Source organism: Synchiropus splendidus, chromosome 14, assembly GCF_027744825.2.
Source record: "Synchiropus splendidus isolate RoL2022-P1 chromosome 14, RoL_Sspl_1.0, whole genome shotgun sequence".
Lineage (NCBI taxonomy): Eukaryota > Metazoa > Chordata > Actinopteri > Syngnathiformes > Callionymidae > Synchiropus > Synchiropus splendidus.
The window spans coordinates 8,389,282-8,409,916 of NC_071347.1; the positions used below are offsets into that span (position 1 = coordinate 8,389,282).

Genomic DNA, 20,635 nt, shown 5'->3' on the forward strand with positions numbered 1-20,635 from the left:
CCTATACTCCGCATGTGTAATGTGGAGTACATGACTAAATCTCTGAGGTGGAACTTGCTTGCCAACGAGAGTGGCTCAGTTGCCGTTTCTTTCTCAAGGCTTGGCCCATACGAACCGTATTATGCAGATGTTAGTTGGGATTGTGGCCAGCATGCTGCCGCCATGTTAAAGCCAAGGGTCTGTTTCATCGACCTCTTCTCTCTGCTTATCTCCTGCTGAGCTGATAATGAGATCTCCTCTCTGCCCTGTGGATCCGCGGGTCTGGAACAGAACAACACACCTGACCCATCTAACACTTGAATTCAGAATGCCGACCTACTGTTGTCATGCTTTTGTCAGTCCCTGACTGCAATTGGGTCATGTCCACCTATACAAAGGGCTTAAGCAGTAAACAGTAGAAACTCCATCTAATCCTGAGGATGCAGCATGGGTGAAGATGCAGGCAGTGAGCACTTCCTACACAGTGTCTCTCATTTACAGAAGGGAATTACCTGAAACTGACAATGGTCGGTAAAAAATGGAACTATTTGCTCATATTATTTGCAACGGTGAGAAGGTCATCGACTGCTGCAGTGCATTATGGGAGCATTCATGGCCTGATTGTGTTGGTCATGTGTATTTGAGGACAGTCCAAGTGGGACATCCCATGTTCCCATCATAATGCATGCCGGACAGCGTCTGTCATTTCTGATACTGAGTAGAGATTAACTGGTACATGCTCCAAACTCAACGAAAAACTCATATTATCAAGAGTGAAACACTTGTTTAATGTATAGTGAAATATGATGAAATACAAGTCATTATGAAGTGACTCTCTGCAGGAGGATGCTGACCTGCAACACAACACTACTTGCTCTATGGCCGGGTCCATCGTAACCATCTCACCCGCCAGTTGACGTCTCAGATTTGAAGAAACTAAATGCAAGGCTTCAAATATAACAAAAGCATCACTTGAATATATGAAAATAATGACTTTTTGTTTTTTAACTCCATGACCTGGTTAGCTGCAGAACTTGCCCGGATGCCGAGGATGTGAATCACTAGAGCTCAGCTCAGACGCAGACTAATAAGCTTTGGCTTCAACCTCTACAATTTGACCTGACTGTTATTTAGTCAAAAGGTTTGCCTCTGCAAGTCCACCTGCGTCACAGGTCAATCTTCAATCCATCTGGCCAGTCAGAAAATTGCAAGGAACAAATGAACCACAGCTAAAATAGATGAAACAGACGTTCACTCTCTGAGACGACAACCTGCTGATGCATTTATTAATCGGCCATTGCTTACTGTTAAGGAGTGTGTCTTGACCTTCAAGGAGTGTTTGTTAATCCTGTTAGTCCCTGTTGGTAGCTGTGGAAATCCCAGCAGAGCGGCGCTGCACCTGCGGCATGCACAGCCACCTGTAGGGTCACAGGTAAGCAACAACGTTTTACCACTTTAAATGGCAAATATTAGCGAATATTTCACATGGAAAAAATATTACTGTATTAGTGACAGGTTGATTTGGATCTGTGATAAAAATATTTGGAAAAATCTAAATGTTTAAGTGAGTAGAACGTTGTACTTAAACCTTATTTGTCCCGTATTGCTATTTTATAGGGCTAATATCAGGACTCCTGTGTTTCCTCCGAAGAATGTTAAGATTAGCCCTCTTAATCTGAAACTAGAAAACTGAGATTATGCTACAAACAAACCCTGCTGACTTTCAGTGATCAGATCACCTATGACCAAAGTTCATCTATGACAGGTTAAAATTAGTGTCAGGATAAGGTGCCCAAAAGCAGTTTAGAATAAGAAACTCACCATATTTAACTACCATACAAATGTTTTTGATGAATAATCTCAAAATAGTTTTGTCAATATTGTCGCTGCATGCTGTACTCTTTCACTGTGTTACTCCTGCAACAAAGCAGCCAAATATGAAACAGTCGTCTCTGTTTCTACTATTTACTTCATGCATTTACTTCGCCTTCTGATGATGATCTTTGTCTTTGCTCCATGTTGCCATTACAGTAGTCATCAGTTTGAAATAATCTATTTGTATTTGAGTGGTTGTCTGTGTATAAGAGCCCTGCGATGGACAGCCAACCTGTCCAGGGTGTTCCCCTGCCTCTCACCCTGTGTTGCTGGGACAGACTCCTGCAGGCACATGCTGGTGAAGGGCAGAAGATGAGATTAAAAGAAGGATTCAAGCACTACATGGTTGCAGACAGGGATAATTCTGGAGCAAACCTTGGTCTTTTCAATGTGGAAATACATTTTCCTGGGCTAAAATGAAGTTCATTCTCAGGTTAACAATATTTGCAGAACATGTATAATCATTTGATTTAAATCAGATGTCCTTTGTTTGTCCCACGGTGGACTGCCTTTTCTCAAATAGTTACACTTCAGTGTTAAATGTGTGTATCCTGGCCTCGATAAGAGAAGACGTCCTCCAAATGCTGACGGAGTTAGTCGGCCATCTTGTCACCATCCTGGCTCTGTGCCCAGCTGGGGTGGATTATCCAGACAAGCTGATAAACGGCCAGTGGCTAATACGTCAATTGAGACTTAAATGAACAGCTAGTGAACCTTCAGGCAACTGGAAAGCTCAACACTGTCGGCTAGAAAGAGCTTATTCATGTATTAATTTGCTAAAATTTATTTGAGTTTTCACATAAATATGACCACTGAGACTGGCCCCAGCACAACCCCCCGCAACCCTCAACAGGTGCTGAACTGACAATGCATGTATCGTACTGTATTCCATATGAAATAAAAAGATTTTATCTAATGTACAGAGAGATTGAAACAGATGGAGAGTGTGTCTCATCTAATAGCTGTTGTTGCAGCAAACCTTAACTCCAATAGTGAACAGTGTAGCTTTAAACATGATGACTGGACAGCTTCAGTCCTCGGGTTCAAAACCTAATCTATCCATTTTATCATAGTTCACTTGTCTCAGTAAAATCAGATTATGTCCGAGACAAAGTAGGTCCTTCATCAGGCCTCATTCGTTTGGCTGCTGAAGAGCCACTCCATTGAAGGGCAATGGTGTTAAATTACCAGCAACCTTTGTTTGACTCAGTCTTCGTGCACACAGGATGTTCAACTGGGTGGTGAAAGTGGTACCCAAACCCCCTGAGGCCCCAGAGTCAGAGGAGGCTGCTGTATGTTTACACACCTGAACCTTTGTTGGACTGAGTAATAACATGTAATAACCTGCACCATTTCTCACTTAGGGACAGACAAAGGGTAAAAATGGTGAGTACTGTGTTTTTCTCAGCCCTCAATATGTACAAATACTCATGAAATGTCCATCAACATGACTACATTTTTTCCCTCTCAATCCAGCCAAGAGTCATTCTCTGAAAAGCGGAGGGGAAGAGTCACTGGACAGGTAAACACTCTCCTCATGTGAGGCACGTTGAATACATCTGTGTGTAATGCTGGACTGTTCCTCCCTCACAGCCAGTCTGGGGTTCTGGGCTGGTTATCCAACGGGTTTGTCAGTGCATTGCCTCAGCCTGCTGGTTCCCCTCATGTCAACAGAGGCTCAACAGAAGAGGAGGAGAGGTGAAGACAAGTCAACATCACCTGCTCCAAAATGTTTAGGTGTTCACACAAGTTTGCTTCGTGACAGAACCGGGGTGGTTGGATGGGTTGCTCAGGGACTGAACAATTTTATACCCCAACCTGATGAGAAGTACAGAGAGAAGAAGAAGGACAACGAGGAGCACACGGAGGTGAGGATTAAAAATATAAAAAGTGAAAAACAGACCCTCTTAGTGACCCTTCATTTTTATATATTTATATTTATTATTTTATTTTTAAAATTCTGTTCTAACAAACCCAAAGCCAATGCTTCTAAGAAGTGAGGCCTGACAAAGCAAATAAAACAGATTCACATGCCATTACGCAAGGTCAGAAACCATAAACACATATAAATAAACAACTTCTAAAATGTTGAATCAGCACAATGTAAAAGTCTGCATAAAGAATCTATGTCTATGCGGATATATACATTGTGTTCCGTACTTCAAAAAACTGCATGAAAGAAACAGAAAGAAGGATAGATGACCACAATCTATGTTGCTTGTTTCAGATATATGACATCGAGACAATGCCTGGTAAGTTTCCCATTATTTATATCACTTCAGTCTTTAATTCAAAATCCAATCTGAGATATTTGCTCTGACTGTCCAGACTATGACCCCCTGCCACACATCCCAGTGGTGGAGATGTTGTCTGAGGACGAGGATGAGAATCCAGCTCCACCTCCTCAGTTCCCGCCAAAGTGAGGCCAGCTAGCATCTCACGTCTTTCCACATCATTGTGGCGATCGAAGAGCTTCAACTATTCCAGTGCCTCTTGGGACTTGTAGTACAAGTGGTGTCATGGCTTTCTAGTTCAAAAGATCCACTTAGACCCATGTTCTCATTCTTCTAGTGTGAAGACGTGGATAAGAAATATGATCCCGCAACCGGTCCTGCTGCCTTCAGACGGCGAATTCATTCGACCAGCGCGGTCCGCACGCTCCTCACTAGATAAAAGTACCTACTCTCATTCTTCTTTATCTCATGACTGTGCATTTTCCTTATGATGGTAACAGTACCTTTAGAGCTCCCTGAAACACACCACAAATTCTACAAGCTGGTCAGCATGTTTAAACTCTGTTGCTCACGTCCTTATAATCTCTCTCACCGCAGTTTTGTCTCCACCACCAGAGTCTCTCAGTGGAATCTCAATAGACACTGATGGAAACACTCCAGGGTATGTTGTTACGATCGAAGTATAGGCTGCAACAGCTGGAGCTACAGTATATAGATAAGCCACGCAGTCACAACCATATAGCTTGATTCATGTGTGTTAACAGTGATCAATGGAAGTTAAAACCATTTGAGTCCAAATGTGATTCTAGTTCATATTTATGTTGTTGAATCTGGATTGAATTTAAGAAGCATGATGGTCCACAAGGCTGTGTGATGCATCTGTATGTTGAGGAAGCACAAATACTCATGTCGTGCTGTGTCTCTTTGTCCTCTCTGTGATTCTCCACAGCACGGTTGGCTGGTTTGTGACAGGACTCGGACTGAAGTTGCCTCAACCGCCTCCAAAAAACAATCCGGAGGTAAGTTTGGGGATTGCATGCTGTCTCATTTCATGTGTGCGGCTATTGGCTCAGAGCTTTCTTGTTGATATTCTCCTTTCAGAGTACAACTGAAGTGCTACAGAAAGGTGAGCTCACAGTTCCACCTCACTCCTTTCACACAAAACCCTTCATTATGCAAAGTCACATTTCACAGTCAAGTGGCTCTAGAGTAGATATTCTCACTGGGAACAATGATAGACAGGATGTTATGATGGTTCTGCTCTTATTAGTTGCTTCAGGTTCTGTCTTGTTTTTGCCCCCTAGTTGTTGAAGCGGTGTTATGGTGGGACAGTCGGAGCCTAACTCAGAACCTCTTCTCCTTCTGTTTCAGCGGGGAAGGCGCTGCGAGCCCCTTGAACAGCAGGAGGAGACGACTGGGGGGCGCTCCGACTCTCAGACAGACAAGTGCAGCTCAGTACAGGCACTATGCAGCTGTAGAACATAGACATATCCGACGCACCAAACTGTACTCGTGCAGTTCACTATGAATGTATGGAACCTTTAGCTTTACAACTGTATCTTTGGATCTCTATTTGCACATTTTCTGTTTTAATACAGAATCATCTAGCAGTTGCCATTCATCTGAAATTTCTCTAGATTGAATTGATGGAAACATGCAGGGAGGATTGTTGTGTGTTAGTGTGTATTATTTCACAAAGAACCAGCGCAGTAAAACAGATTTAGATCTGGTACCACGGTTGATCACTTGAATACAAAACTAGTCAACAGGCAACTATGTGGACGTTGTTTTAATGGCAGCTATTTTCAATGAGTTAGAGATGTCTCCAACTTTTTTTTTTTGAGAAATGCACATCTTTATTTAAGCTGTAAGAAAGGCAGATGTCATGCAGGGACATATCTACTCTGACCCACTTGACATGTTCCCAATTGAAATGTGAAATGTGGCTTCTGTTGTGATGGTATGCTGTGATGACATTTGAAAGTCATGTGTTACTGTGACCGCTTTAATAAAGATTCACTCGTATGGAAAGTGTCATCTAAGACTCTTTGGGGCTGAAATTTGGTGCGTGTTCCGCGAGTTCCAGTGCTAGGATTCAGGCCACACTGAGTTCAGGGGGATCTGGGTTCCTTCCCACATGACTATAGTTGTCTAGATGTTCCAAAAACAAGTTCATTGATGACTGTAAATTCCAGCTGGATGGGAGTCTTGGTCGTCCCAGGCCGTCTGCCTTCTGTAGCTGGGGTAGCCCCTTGTGAGCCTTGTGAGGTCTTGATGAGGCTGGAGTCCAAGGATTTCCCCCCAAAATGGCTGCAGATATGTTTCTGCTGTGGTCGGGTGGAGAGGAATTAATGTAATTTAAAAAAACAGAGACCCAGCAAGTGACCCACATTGCTATTTAGCATTGGATAACTTAAACATGAAGACCACCAGCAGCTGTATTGAGTTGGAACCAAAAAAGATAAGTTGATAAGGTGGCTAGAAACGCCACAAGAAATTGAAAAAAAAATTCCTCTTCCAATGTCTCTGCGAATCCAAATGACTTTTTATTCAAGTCAAATCTGAGGGATTACAAGACTTATTGCTCATTCTCAGTTCAAAGTTCATAACTTCATTGTTGTCTGAGAAGGGAATCACAAAGTATCTGATAGAAGAGCCGTCCGCCCATCGAGCTGGGACTGAATGCATCATGACACTTCCTGCTCAGCTTATCAGGTTATCAGATCAGTTATAAGAGGCAAAAATGTTTCATTCCTATATATATATATGACATTTGCATACTCTGGAAACATTTACAAACTCTGAAAACAAATTTTGAAAAATCCTGAACACAAATTTACAAACTCTGAAAACAAATTTGTTAACTCTGAGAGCACATTTACAAACTCTAAAAACACCTTTACACACCCTGAAAACAAATTTACAAACTCTGAAAACACATTTATAAACTGAGGAAAAAATGCTAAAGAAGTTTGTAAATATCTTTCGCAATTTGTAAATGTGTTCCAAGAGTTTGTAAATTTGTTTCAAAATTTTGTAAATGTGTTTTGCACTTCCCAGCCACCGTGTCAAACCTCATGGAAGACGAACCATCTCCACAAGGAGGTTATTAAAATAATCTGTACATGGCCTGAATTCAATCCACCATTAAACCATAAAGTCATGTCACGATGGAGCCAATAGCACCAGTCATATTAATGACCTAGACCACGACCTTGATGTTCTTCTCGTAGTTTCCACCCGACTCCAACCTGACATGGTGCTAGAGGACGTGGAGTCAGACAATGAAGCTCCAAGTAAAGCTGCAGGAGTGTCGTCTTCACACAAGCCACCGGTGACCACAGCACCCCGACAGCTAGAGTCCAATTCACGCCCTGCTCAGCAGAAGAGTTGTGATAGAGTGAAGAATCAGAGCGTGGAGAGTGTAACCAAAACATCTGTGGAGGATGCTGAGACTCAGACCGGCCGCTGGACACCGTTTATCAACAGCATCAAGCAGGAGGCGGAGAGTGTTGCCTTGGCCTCGATGGAGGAACGGTGAGGAACGGTGACAAGCAAGAAGATGAAATTCTGCTGCCATCCTCAGATATGTGGATAGGTCCGTGACGGATGTGTGTGTGTTCACAGTCTGGTCCAGGAGCGACTGGAAATGACCCGTGTGGCCGAGGAGGTGGCCAGGCACACTGCTGAGATGGCGGTCAGGCAGATAGTGAGCGAAGCCCAGTCCATCAAGCTTTCACTGGGGAGTCAGGAGCTGCTGGAGGAGCCTGATGCTGAGTACGAGAGAGGACCAATATGAGTGTGGTGCCACTTTATTTGACACTTCGTCTTCTACTACTCAGGCTGCCAATGCCACCAGAAGAAAGTGAAATGGAGGCTTGCATTACCACAGAGTAAGTGAGAGTGAATGTGCTCATTCTGTGAAAAGATTTGTCCCTAATGCAAATACACATAATAATAACAACAACAACAACAACAATAATACTACTACTACTACTAATAATAATAATAATAATTGTGCGGTGGCGGCGGTGGTTAAGCGAATTAATGTTATATATAAGTATGAAATTGATTTAACACCGCTCAATACGGTGAGGAAAAACGACTTTTAATTGCCCAACAACACGCGCGTCAGACCGATCCATCGCGTGCCGAGAGGTCCGACTCCCGCGAGCTTCCTCAGCATCATAACACAGCGCCTTAGCAACCGCAGCTTCCCATAGCAACAGGTGATCTGCCACTCAGGACGCGCTTCGACACGCCTATCGCCGTTCCCATGGCAACCTCTGCACCTGCCGCTGTAGCTGCTGCTGGCGACCTAGAACGGTGGAAGGGTGTTCCTCTATATCCAGCTGTTTTATGTTCACTACACGCGTGTAGCTGTGTTTTGAATAGTTCAAGACAAGGAGAGAGGTTGCTGTGGGGTTGCGACGTGTTCTAAACAGTGAGTTCTAAAGGATGAATTCTCGTCTATCAGTGCTGTCTTCAAGCTAACGTGTTGAAAAGTTACATGCTAAAGCTAAAGCTAAATGTTCACCCGACTTTGTTAGATAAATCCGTCAAAATCATAATATTGTTCAATGGGAATTGTGCTATTTGTAATTAAATCCATAATCTCAAAAATGTTTTTAAGATGTATGTTCTTTATTGATTGATGTTTGGTTTATGCTTCCTTGCTAGCTTTATTGTTCTTTAATCGCACACAACAAACGTGCAAATGTACAAGTACAGCATACTTGTTGAGAAATGCATTATGTTTTTGAGTTTAATTCTTATTCTTTTTTTAGTTCTGGCTAACATAAATTGCCTGTTCTTTACCTACAGACAGGCAGAGAGTCCTGCAGTGGAAGAACAGATACAAGAAACAGAGCTATTGGCAACCAGCAACTCTCCAGGTAACCAAAAGGACAGCACATCAAAATAACTCACTTGTATTACGTGAGCATACTATGCCTTGTACAGCCACTTACGAAATATCAAGCTCAAATAACTTACAATGAATTGCTTCATAATGATCAGGATTCAAAGCCCAAACCTTCATTAAATCGGCATTTGAAGTAGGGATGCCACTTTTTCACATCCGATGTCAAGCTGATACCTTCTACTTGTCACTTAAAACAAATCTTGTAAATAATGTTTATGGATGTGATCTGCTTAATACAGACACCGGAAAACACCACACCACTGAAGTTATGTAGCATTCAACGGCATAAATAAAAGTGCAACATGGCAAAAATATTGAAATAACTGAACAAATAAAACAAAGTACGAACCTATACACCTTGTTTTACATGGCATTGTAAAATAAAAAATATATTTCAACATGTCACGCACAGTGATAGTGAGAATATTTGGGTTTATGGATCAGATTGGACATTGAAAATGACAAAAGACACACAATTTTGACGTTTTTATTTGACGTTGTTATCCCTTTATCAGAGCCTGCAGAGGAGCCTGCGCAGCTGCATGAAAAGCCTCCCTCGCCTGCCCCTAGTTCTGAACCAGTGAAGACCAGAGAGCTTGAATCACATCAGGCGCCAGAGACCAAGAACCATGAAGATCATAATTCAGAAGCTGGTCCTGTAACTCAACAGCCTCAGAAGGCAGACGAAGACACCGCAAGCAACAAAACAAACAACACAGCTGAAAAAGTAAGTGTTTCCAAATGTTAATAAATAAATAATAAAACCACATTTATGATTTAACCCACCTCACTGTAGTTGTAATTATCTGTCAGTTTTAACCTTTTTCCACTATTAAAACAGCTAAGAAAAAAAACTTTTTAACACTTTTTAAGTCTACGTAGCTGAATTTGATAGCTTTTACCCAGTGATCTGTAAAACAATGAAAATGGTGTTAAAAGCACCATGACATTACTCGGGGCAGGGATAATTACATTTTCTTTTTGTGCATTATAGGAAGAAGAAGCTGACGGAGAATGTGGGGGTGAGTTCCATTCTACCATGAAAGATGAAAGGGAGAAGCTCTTGTTTAGTTATTAGATGACGCCTGGCTGGACCTCAGTACTGACAACTACAATGAATGATGCGTCATATATGTTATCGCATATTACTGTAAATCGCAGTATTAGAATTTACCAAAGTGAGCAGAGCCCATTTACCATTTTTGCCACTGGTAGGGGTAGTTTTGCTAAAATCATTTTTTATATTGTTGTGTCCATGTCTCCTCTGTAGCTCCAGTCAGCTGTGATTCATTAAAGAGCTGCCTGATGCGCATCCCTCACACCTCCGAGTGCTGCGGCAACCTCAACGCTTTCTTCAAAGAGAACGGCATCACCCCACCCAAGATTCCCTCCATGCCTAGGCTACCTACACAGCTTTCTGACATTACCTCACGCTTACCTTCTTTACCACCCGAGCTTAGACAAGAGTTTTCCCAAATCAGACTGACGCAGATTCCACGGAATATTGCCCAAACTGTCAGTGAGTTCCTGCCTGCCCGTGAGGGAGCCGTCAGCCCCAGCCTATCCAGCCTTTCTCAGAGCTTCTCAGGGATCCCCCAAAAACTCTCCCAGGTGCCGGGCAGGACTCAGGAGTACTTTGCAAACGTCCGAAACCGCCTCAACAGCCTTATGCCTCAAGATGCCTAAGAAACAACAACAGCAAAAACACAAGCAATCCCATAAACTTCACGACGTAGAACTCAACAGACTCGTCCGACACGCTCCACTACCACCCCCTCAACATCCTCATCTCCGGTCACGAACCCCGTCCCCATCCTCCCCTCTTGGCAGCACATTAGATCTGCCAAATGTTCCGTCTTATACCCGCCTGCCGCCAATTGTTAGCCCGCCGTCCAAGCATCCTAAGCAGCTTTCAGGTCTCTCAAACCCAGCGTTCTTCATAGAAGACGATCCAGGTGTCTCAGCAGTAAGACCCACAGGTGAACTGAACTGAATAACCTAAAGTTTACTGCCCATGAACACAACACTGAAGGGGCCTAGGAAGCTGAAAGATTTGTAGTAGGATATATCATAAAGAAAGTAGCCATTTCTCATCTAAGACTGTCTAAGAAATTGATCACATCTATCACAGGTCAGTGGAACATTTACATTGCCTTGAAGGCTAACCAGAGTGCGACAGGTGGATCCTGCCAGGACTGTGACTGTGGACAATTTAATGGATTAGCCGCCTAAACCACTTCAGTCGGCTATGCTGACTTATGAGTGACCTAATTCACAGATGGATCCTTTTACATCACATAACAGTTGTCATCCGACTACGACTTCCTCTCTTGCATTCCCTGCTCTTGAGTATCTGCTTTATTAGCAGTAAAAACAGCACTCTCTCCCGAGAAAATAATGTTCTTTTCCATTGAATAAATCTTGGTTATTACCAGTTACAGAAAGCTCCAGCATCAGCCGCCGTCCTGCTGTCAATGTGGAGGATGTTGACTCAGATTTGGGCAGACCAGGAAGGGGTGGTGAGGAGGAAGTGCTCACCCCTCAGGAACCCAGACTCACAACCCTCACCGTCCCCGTGACTCCGACAGGAGGCCGACAAAGGTGAGCATCACTTTCTGTGTTCCAAAGTCGTTCTTTAAGAACAAAAATCTTTCCTTCAAGTCTTTTTTTTTAAACTTTTTTTTTTTTTACCTTTTTTCCTCCCTGATTTCGCCTGCAGTAAAGGAGACAAAGTGTAAGAACAATACATGTCTGAGATGCTCAACTCCCTATTTCGCTTTTCCCTGTTTCTTCTTTTTCTTCAAGGCAATCATTAATAACAATAAAGGCACTTTACATTTTTGATCCTATAAAACAAAGTAGTCACCCCATATGCGCTTCTATGTCCTTTAGACTATACTTTTCTTTGTATATATATATATTATATATATATATGTATATATATATATATGCACAAAGATGAATTTATCATGATTCTCGCTGAAGAAAGTGAAAAACTTTTCTCGCTCTCCACTGCCCTCTACTGTCCGTGAACGTTTTTCAATGTTTCCATTTTTTTAAATAGTTGACTAAAGAGTTTACGTGTGTTCTGCGATCAAGCAATTGATTTAATAAATGGCAAATATATGATATATACAACAACTGCTGGATACCAAGCTTTTCTGTTTGTTTTTTTGCAGAACACACCTGTTGATATGTAGTTTTCTTGTTTTTGTGACTTGTGAAGTGACCAATAAATTGTTTCAACAATGTATTTGTTTGCATGGCGTCTGTGCTTGTGTATGGTGAAGCCTCATAGCTTTGATGTTATAGTCATGACGCAGGTGTTGCATACACCGGTGGATTCCAGCCTCACATCTCTGATGTTCTCCTTACGACACACACAAAAGCGTGTTTTTTCTTTCTCTTTTTTTAAAAAACAAACGATATGGTCTGACCCACCACCACAGTGCTGAACTGAATCGTAGGAAAGTCTGGAGAAGGATGTAAGATGACTTATTTAAATTAAAATAAGAGAAATTTCACATTCATCATGACTGCTGAAGTTCCCATTTCCCATTATGTTACAGCCCAGTCACGTTCATCCCTCACAACAGTCTTATGTGCAGAACCACCCTCAGACATCTCACCAGCTCATGCATGAGAGCAAAATATTTCTTCTTAACCCTAACCCTAACTTTCATTATTAATACATGAACAGCAGACGGCTCCATTCTCAAAGTGAAGATGATGATGATGAGACAAGCCTTCCCGTTCGTGCCTGGCCCAGTCAGTCCAGCCTTCACAGCAATGATGAGGTGTAAGTGCTGGAATGGTTCCTTCTTTACACAATCCATATATTTATTCATCATATTCATTTTATGATTTTTGTCCTTTTTGTCGAAGCATTAAGGACCGTCCTTCGTCCTCCGCCAGTCAGACCAGTGCAGTGGTCAATGAGCGTCTGCAGGAGTTGGTCCGAATGTTCAAGGAGCGGACAGAAAAGGCTAAAGAGAAGCTCATAGACCCTGACAGCTCAGATGAAGACAGCATCGTTCCTTGTGAGTGCTTCCGTTTCTGGCAGATTGTTTTGTAAATGATATATATGAGTAAAGTACACGATCTATGCTGGTATTTTTTTCTGTGTTGGTTGAAGATATTTTGACCTTCATTCACAAGTATTGTTAAAATACTGACCATGCAAAATGCAATACCATCTCTGTTAGTTTTGCTTCATTTTGGCACTGATTTTTGTTTTTAATACTTCACACAGATAATAGCAAGCAATAATACAATCTTTATTTTCTATTATTGATCATTATTTTTATGCTGTTTTCATTTTAATTGAAGAAAATGTGATAAATAGCTAAGGTGCAGCAACAATGCAGTTGCAATTAAAACTTAACATAAGCTTTACAGGGGTTTTTTTGTATGTTAACTCAATTTTTTGTGACATATTAATCAAATGTGCATATTTGTGTCCAAACAGAAAACAACACAAACAAAATTACAGGACATTAATATGAAACTGACCGTGTTTACCTTTGGCTTTTATAACTTAAACTCTAGTCTGAGCTTCTGCTGTCACAGACTGTTATGGGAAGAAATATATGAGAACAACGCAAGCCTTGTCAGATGTTCCAATAAGATGACTAGGGTCTGGTTTTAGGTTGTACCACTGCTTTCTACCTGTCTACCATAATTACTAAGGTTAATAGTGCACAGGAAAGATTCTTGGAGCCTATGGGTTCAATTTCTAAAAGACTAGTTTGAATTTTAACTGTGCCAACAGTCTCTCCAACTTCAGGAGAACAAAGAATGTGAAAACAACAAACATGACAGTTAAAAAGGGGAAGTCACTCGGACGTCACAGTTTGTAACGAAGACTGCAGTGTTTTATGCTAATATTTAACTTGGGAAGTAAAACATTTTTTGGAAGAGCAAACAGACATGCACTAAATGTTTGGATAGCAGCACCTTTTTCAAGGACCTACAGCAAAGTGGATGGGGAACATTGCACATAAACTGATGAGTCTCTTGAATGCAATGAAATTATTTTTTTTAATCACAACTGGAGCAAGTCAAATAAGATGAATAGATAACAAAGTAGGGTTGAGGGAGACAAAAAACAAAAGAACATTACGCGAAATATCAAAGAAATGAACAGCGAAGTCATTTTGCAAAAGCTTGTTGAGAGTGTAAAAGTCTTTTCTCCTCAGCTCCCCCTCAGGCATCCACTTTTCAGGAGACTGCTGATGGTCAGCCGCTGGACGAGGAGGCTCAAGCAGGTCCTTCCACTGCAGATAAAGTTTCAGGAAGCGGTGACCAAGTGAGTGAGGAGGACCGTTTAGAACGGTGCTGTAAAGTGAAGCCCCCTCGATGGATTAGAGCCTGTGTGAGCTACCGCTTCCCTGCCAGCATCGACCCTTTCACCAGTGAGAATCCCGCTGATCCCTGCATGCCTGACTCTCGATAAACGTCTAGAAGATGAAACAATATTAATAATCATTAAGAATAATATTAATGAGTAGTAGACGTGTAAAATGTGCCAAATATAACCCAGTCTCTCTTTTGCCGCTTAAATCCAAAATGATCTCCCTCCATGTCCTTGCAGATTTGATGTACGTGCTGTGGATGTTTTTGGTCACTCTAGCGTGGAACTGGAATGCCTGGTTCATCCCAGTGCGATGGGCCTTCCCATATCAGACCCCTGACAATATCTATTACTGGTTGCTGACTGACTACCTTTGTGACCTTATTTACATACTGGACATTGCAGTCTTCCAGCCTCGTCTGCAGTTTATCCGTGGAGGAGACGTAGTGGTGAGTGGTTGTGTCACATTCATTCAAGTGCAAGAAGACACCAGTTAAACTTTGCTCTCCGTGCATGCAAATCAGAACCATACTGTGTAGTCATAACTGAAGGCACAGCTCAGTCCATCTGCCAATCTCACGCTCCATACCTTGCTCATGACCAGGACCCATTGATACTTAGGAGGATCTATTTCCCATCATGCCCAGGAAATCCCCCCTTTTTCCAACCTGAAACAAAGGTCTTGGCCCAAGGGGATCTGATCCTCCCCCAGGTCGCTTATTTGCTTTGTGTTCTGGTGACAGTTAGCTTGATGGGGCCAGGAGGAACTTCATTATCTGTTCTGCTATGTAAACAAATAGTTTGTACTGCCTTGCCTGCTAACAAAGTTTGAGGGAGGATGTGGACTGATGTATTACGAGTCTGAACTGTGGCAATCACTCCAAAATCCCACACTATAATGTCTAACAATCAAAGTTATTCATATTTCAATAATAAAAAAAGATGCATTCAGGACTAGTTTTCTCTTTTCATTTCAGTCTGACAAGGCAGAAATGAGAAATAACTATATGAAAACCAAGAGGTTCAAGGTGAGTTCCCCTCTACTTACATCTCTTGGTAGACTGTTCATTGTCATGACGGGTCTGGTGTGTGGTTTTCAGTTTGATCTGGCCAGCCTGGTTCCTCTGGAGTTATTCTACTTCAAAACAGGAATCAACCCTCTTCTCCGTCTGCCCAGATTACTGAAGGTGAGAGCCACCACTTGCTTGGATCTGTGAGTTGTAGCTGTTGTTTATTCCTGACATGTCTGGACAGAAATACTACCATATTTCTTGACTTTTATGAACATACTTAGTTAAAAGTTAAAATTGTAAAGTTCCTGTCCCTCAACAGATCAACTCCTTCTTTGAGTTTAATGAACGCTTAGAAGCAATCCTGACCAAAGCCTACGTCTACAGGTAAGGTCATGTAATAACCACTTAGTGGTGCATCGATATCACAACTAAAAAATAATGTCATTGCAGAGTGATCCGCACAACTACCTATCTACTTTACTGTCTCCACTGTAACGCCTGTCTCTACTACTGGGGTTCTGCCTTTAAAGGGCTGGGGTCCACCAAGTGGGTCTACAATGGCAAGGGTAACAGGTTAGTTAAAAATGAATACTATAACTATAACTTTCACTTTCCATCCTGTTTGTCATCGCCTCTTTTGTTTGACTCCCACCAGTTACATTCGTTGTTACTACTTTGCGGTGAAGACCTTGATCACCATTGGAGGACTTCCTGACCCCACCACTCTATTTGAGATTGTTTTTCAACTCATCAACTACTTTGTTGGAGTTTTCGCCTTTTCCATCATGATTGGACAGGTCAGTTTGAGCATGGTGCCGCGGCACTGAGGCCACCAGAACGGTTTCCTCACCTGCTGTTCCTGCCTCAGATGCGTGATGTGGTGGGTGCAGCGACCGCTGGTCAGACCTACTATCGGACCTGCATGGACAACACCATTAAGTACATGTCTTCTTATCGCATTCCCAAAGATGTGCAGAACCGAGTGAAGACCTGGTATAACTACACCTGGCAATCACAGGGCATGCTGGGTAAATCATCACAACACCAAACACCACACTATATGAGTTGATGAGTGTCTAAAATAGTAATTTTATTTTGCTCTAAAGCCACTGAAGCCAGGATGAAGACGGCACTTGATTTTTTTACATGAAAGTAGCAGATGACTTTTTGTCTGTAGACTTAAATACACTTGAAAAAAGGTGTTTTTGTACACATAGTTGTTCGTTGCTGTGCGTCGCTACATCAACAGCCCTGAGGGACTCAAACCAGTATAACGTCTTAGAAATGATGAGTTTGCCGTGAAGCTGTTACCTTTGGTTTCATATTCCTGCGTGATCAACACAACGCTTTTACTATTTTCTGATCACAAACTCAAGCTGCATGTCATTTAATATTGTAAATGGAAAGCACTAAGCTTTGAGATGAATAAGTGATAAGTCATTTTGAGTCGATATGTTCTGCCCTAAGATGAGCAGGAGCTGCTCGCTCAGTTGCCAGATAAGATGCGACTGGATATTGCAATCGACGTGAACTACTCCATCGTCAGCAAAGTTCCACTATTCCAGGTGGGAAACAATGTGATGTTCAGTATCTCAAATGAGGTCAAACGTTGCATTCATTGTGCTTCCTCTGCAGGGGTGCGACAGACAGATGATATTCGACATGTTAAAAAGCCTTCGCTCTGTCGTGTATCTGCCTGGGGATTACGTGTGTAAAAAGGTGCCCACACTTACACTCATCTCTGCGCTTGAAACTGATCTTCTGACCTGAGACGATGCTTCCCAGGGCGAGGTGGGTCGAGAGATGTACATCATAAAAGCAGGGGAGGTTCAAGTGGTCGGAGGACCAGATGGGAAGACGGTGTTTGTCACCCTCAGAGCAGGATCAGTGTTCGGAGAAATCAGGTTTTTAACACGTAGATCAGTGGACAAAACGCTATGAATATGATTATGCTCCAGCTCACTTCCTGTTTTGTGTTTGGCAGTTTGCTTTCAGTCAGCGGAGGCAACAGGCGCACGGCGAACGTAATCGCACACGGCTTCGCAAATCTTTTCATCCTGGACAAGAAAGACCTGAATGAAATTCTGGTCCACTATCCCGAGTCCAAGAAACTGCTGCGCAAAAAAGCCAGGTTCTTCTCAATAACATATACTATTGTGGTGCGAGACATGATCTTCCAGGTCTGAGATGGTCCGTCTCATCCACAGGAAGATGTTGGCCAAGGGGAAAAAACCTGAGGAGCCCAAGGTCCCTCCTCATGTTCACGTGGCCCCTGTCAGACAGGAGACTCCGAAACTTCTAAGAGCAGCCCTGGAGGTCTCAGAGAGGTCGTCTACACTCAAAGGAGCCATGGCTCAGATCAAAGAGAAGACAACAAAGTCCAGTATCTCACTGCAGGTATAACAAGAGCCCTCCTTAACTCATAGATGATATGATGATCATTCAATTCCATGTTTCTTCTCCTCTCATCTCCCCAGCCATCTGTCTCTTCCACCTTACCTCCCCCATCCCCAGTTTCTATGGTGGGCATTGACAGAGAAGAGGAAACGCCTTCACCCCTCACTGCGAGCTTGGCGACACTCCGCTCTGTGTCTCGCTGTCTCGACAAAAACTCCCCATGGAACAGCGATGAAACACGTGACATTGATCCAAGAAAAGATGACAAACATGACTTATTAGACAAGTCAACAGAATGAATCCCTCCAGCTACGGGTTTGGCGACTGATACTTATTGAGTTGGCTAATCGACAGGAATTCATTTAAAATAGCTTTTCGTCACAGGGACCAATCCTGAAGTCATTTTAACAGAGGTAGATTAGTGGAGACTCTGGTTTATTAGTTCTAACTGGGTTATAAATATGACAAAGTAAAAGCAGAATTGGGGCGTTCACCTCAATGGTTAAGAAACATGTTGGATAAAATTCAAATTTACACTCAAGAAGAGCTGTTTTTTCCTGGGGGAAAGAAATCATTAATATGTATATAATGTGGCCTTTTGACGTTTATGTTGGCTTTCTCTACTGCTTACAATTTAGATTTATTTTAACAAGTAGAATCCCTGCCAGATGAGATCCAGTCTGTCATCTTCTGTTCGGCTGATGGTCGATTCATTCCATTATTTACATCCGTTTGCTCAACTGTCTCAAAAGCGGAACATTGAAATGAATAGTCAATAAAGACGACAGAACAAACACGAAGATTTGAATACAATATCACCGGGTTGCTTTGATGAAGGTAGAGTGGAAGACGACAGAGGAGAATATGGAACACCTTAAAAAGAATTTAAAAGGTCCTCCATAACTGTGCGTGTTCCCTGCAGCCTCTATGGAACGTGTGATGCCCATACACAGAATCTCAGCCCTTAATCATACGGCCAGTTTGTCAGACATTCTTTTTCTCTACAAAGATTTTATGTCGTTGATAAAATAACTGTTGTGGGTGTTTTGTGGATGAGTTTATGAAGGTGACAGTGCTAACTGTATCTTTAACTGAGAACATTGGATGGTTACTAGTTTTCTTCCTTGTGTCAGGAGCATCTTGACTTGTGTCTTCTTTAGAATTTAAGCTCATATGACCTTTATTTTTCTATTCAGATGCCACAACCGACTCCTGCTTTAATCTCTCTCTCACAATGGACCGAACCCAACGTTGTGTCGTCTGTTTTTGCTGTTGTTGCATATAAAAGATGTTTACCAGTTTTTGTCGATGTTGAAGTGCACTTTTCCTTTTCAGGTTTAACTATTTTTAGTTTCAACTGGTAGTTCTAAACTCTTGAAGCGTTGCAGATGACATAAAGTTGTGTTTTACTATAACAATATGTGAATTCTTTCTTATATTGCAGTAGGTACGAACATCAGTTGTGAATAACAGATCAATCTATATCAACATCAGATCCTTGTTTTTAAATGATGTTTTCTGTATATCTGATTTATATGTCATTTCAAATATTACCATTGTTTCATTTTTACATTTAGGGCTTACACTCTGTAATATAACGCATTTTTTTTCCTCTAATGTCATTGTACATAAGATGTTTACTGTTTTATTTGTGCAGAATTGTATCCATAATCTTCTGTTTAGATGTGTGGATTTTCTTGTAAATATTTTTTGGAGGTGACACGACCACAAATGAATGCCAGCTAACTAAACTGCCAGACAATCTGTAGGTGTGTGTGCGTGTGTGCGTGAGAGAGAGAATTCTCGGAAAAACGCCTCCTTGTGAGGACATTTGACAGAGTCAGGATGGTTTTGCTGGTCCTAACAAGTTGAACCCTGAATTTGAGGATGAGGACTACAAAATAACCGAGTCATTAGAATCCTAAGGAGCGCTGGTTAAGGTTAGCCATTTGTTTTGGATGGTTAAGTTTAGGGTGAGAGTTTGGGGAAAGCATTAAGTCAATGAGAAACCTCCAAAAGTCCTGACAAGGATGTAAATACAAACTTTTGTGTGTGTGTGTGCGCGCATCAGTTAATGCTTGTGCGCATGTGTGTCTCTCTGTTTTAATGTGTGTAAACTGATGTATATAAAACATCTTGGAAATAAACTATGTAATTTATGTCCCTAGTTGATGTTAAAATAAATGCATATTTCATTGTAAATAAAAAACCTTTTCTGCCTTCCAACAACACATAGTGATAATCAGATTGAAACAAACACCACATAAAAAACAAGCTGCATGATACAGTCTGTCGTGGGGCTGTTTTGCTGGCATGAGCTGGGTGACATGGTCCCATGACACGCGAGAGAATTTGAACTGGCTGAGGAGTACCTCAGTGTATCCTCAGAAGTTAGTACATCAAGCTTTTAGTGTCTTTGACATTTCCATTTTTCATCTTCACCTATTATTTCTATATATTTTAGAGAGAAAGAGAGATATTCTATCTATCTATATCTATATCTATATCTATATCTATATCTATATCTATAATTTCTGCTTTTGGTTAAAGTCACAAGTGTCAACTTATTAATGTCAACTAGTGAAAAAGATTAAATTTGCGAGACCCACGTTTAACAATCAAAACAAAAGCCTGGTTTACCATGACTCCACATCAGCATTATTCAGACTTTAATATTCATATTTTTCCAAATATGAGCTATATATGTATTCATTATTGAATTGACTTAACGTCTAACACATTGATATTATTGATTTAGGTATTTTGTTTATATTTCTACTCCTTATTTCCACACTATTCCATAATATTCCATAATAGTCATCATAAATTTGAGCTTCTGTAATTTTATATATATATATAT

At 41.6% G+C, this 20,635-nt stretch overlaps 1 protein-coding gene across 5 annotated transcripts; it reads left to right on the plus strand.

The window, feature by feature from the left end:
* The first annotated feature begins 1,131 nt into the window (after positions 1-1,131).
* On the plus strand, positions 1,132-19,974 carry LOC128770804 (cyclic nucleotide-gated cation channel beta-3-like). Of its 5 annotated transcripts, none has more exons than XM_053885679.1 (37): positions 1,132-1,411; positions 3,080-3,146; positions 3,219-3,240; positions 3,331-3,376; positions 3,448-3,552; positions 3,620-3,722; positions 4,082-4,106; positions 4,183-4,273; positions 4,426-4,529; positions 4,704-4,749; positions 5,038-5,107; positions 5,190-5,214; positions 7,322-7,625; positions 7,716-7,865; positions 7,931-7,981; positions 8,913-8,983; positions 9,528-9,739; positions 10,007-10,034; positions 11,448-11,613; positions 11,732-11,746; positions 12,462-12,497; positions 12,713-12,811; positions 12,898-13,052; positions 14,211-14,426; positions 14,606-14,814; positions 15,343-15,393; positions 15,466-15,552; positions 15,698-15,762; positions 15,829-15,951; positions 16,034-16,175; positions 16,247-16,406; positions 16,846-16,943; positions 17,014-17,097; positions 17,164-17,282; positions 17,363-17,509; positions 17,586-17,775; positions 17,856-19,974. In XM_053885679.1, exons 2-37 carry the CDS (start codon positions 3,081-3,083, stop codon positions 18,072-18,074), a joined length of 3,900 nt encoding a protein of 1,299 aa, XP_053741654.1. In that variant the 5' UTR covers positions 1,132-1,411; position 3,080; the 3' UTR covers positions 18,075-19,974. The 5 variants fall into 5 exon arrangements, with proteins under 5 accessions (XP_053741654.1, XP_053741652.1, XP_053741653.1 ...); XM_053885677.1 differs by having other exon boundaries at positions 1,133-1,411; positions 4,686-4,749; positions 17,856-19,972; XM_053885678.1 differs by having other exon boundaries at positions 1,133-1,411; positions 4,686-4,749; positions 11,454-11,613; positions 17,856-19,972.
* The last annotated feature ends 661 nt before the right edge of the window (positions 19,975-20,635 follow it).

Coding starts and splice junctions, on each gene's coding strand:
- LOC128770804 (XM_053885677.1), top strand. CDS start 3,081: ATGTTCAACTGGGTGGTGAAAGTGGTACCCAAACCCCCTGAGGCCCCA. Junction 3,723..4,081: donor ACAACGAGGAGCACACGGAG/GTGAGGATTAAA, acceptor TGCTTGTTTCAG/ATATATGACATCGAGACAAT. Junction 4,274..4,425: donor CCTCCTCAGTTCCCGCCAAA/GTGAGGCCAGCT, acceptor TCATTCTTCTAG/TGTGAAGACGTGGATAAGAA.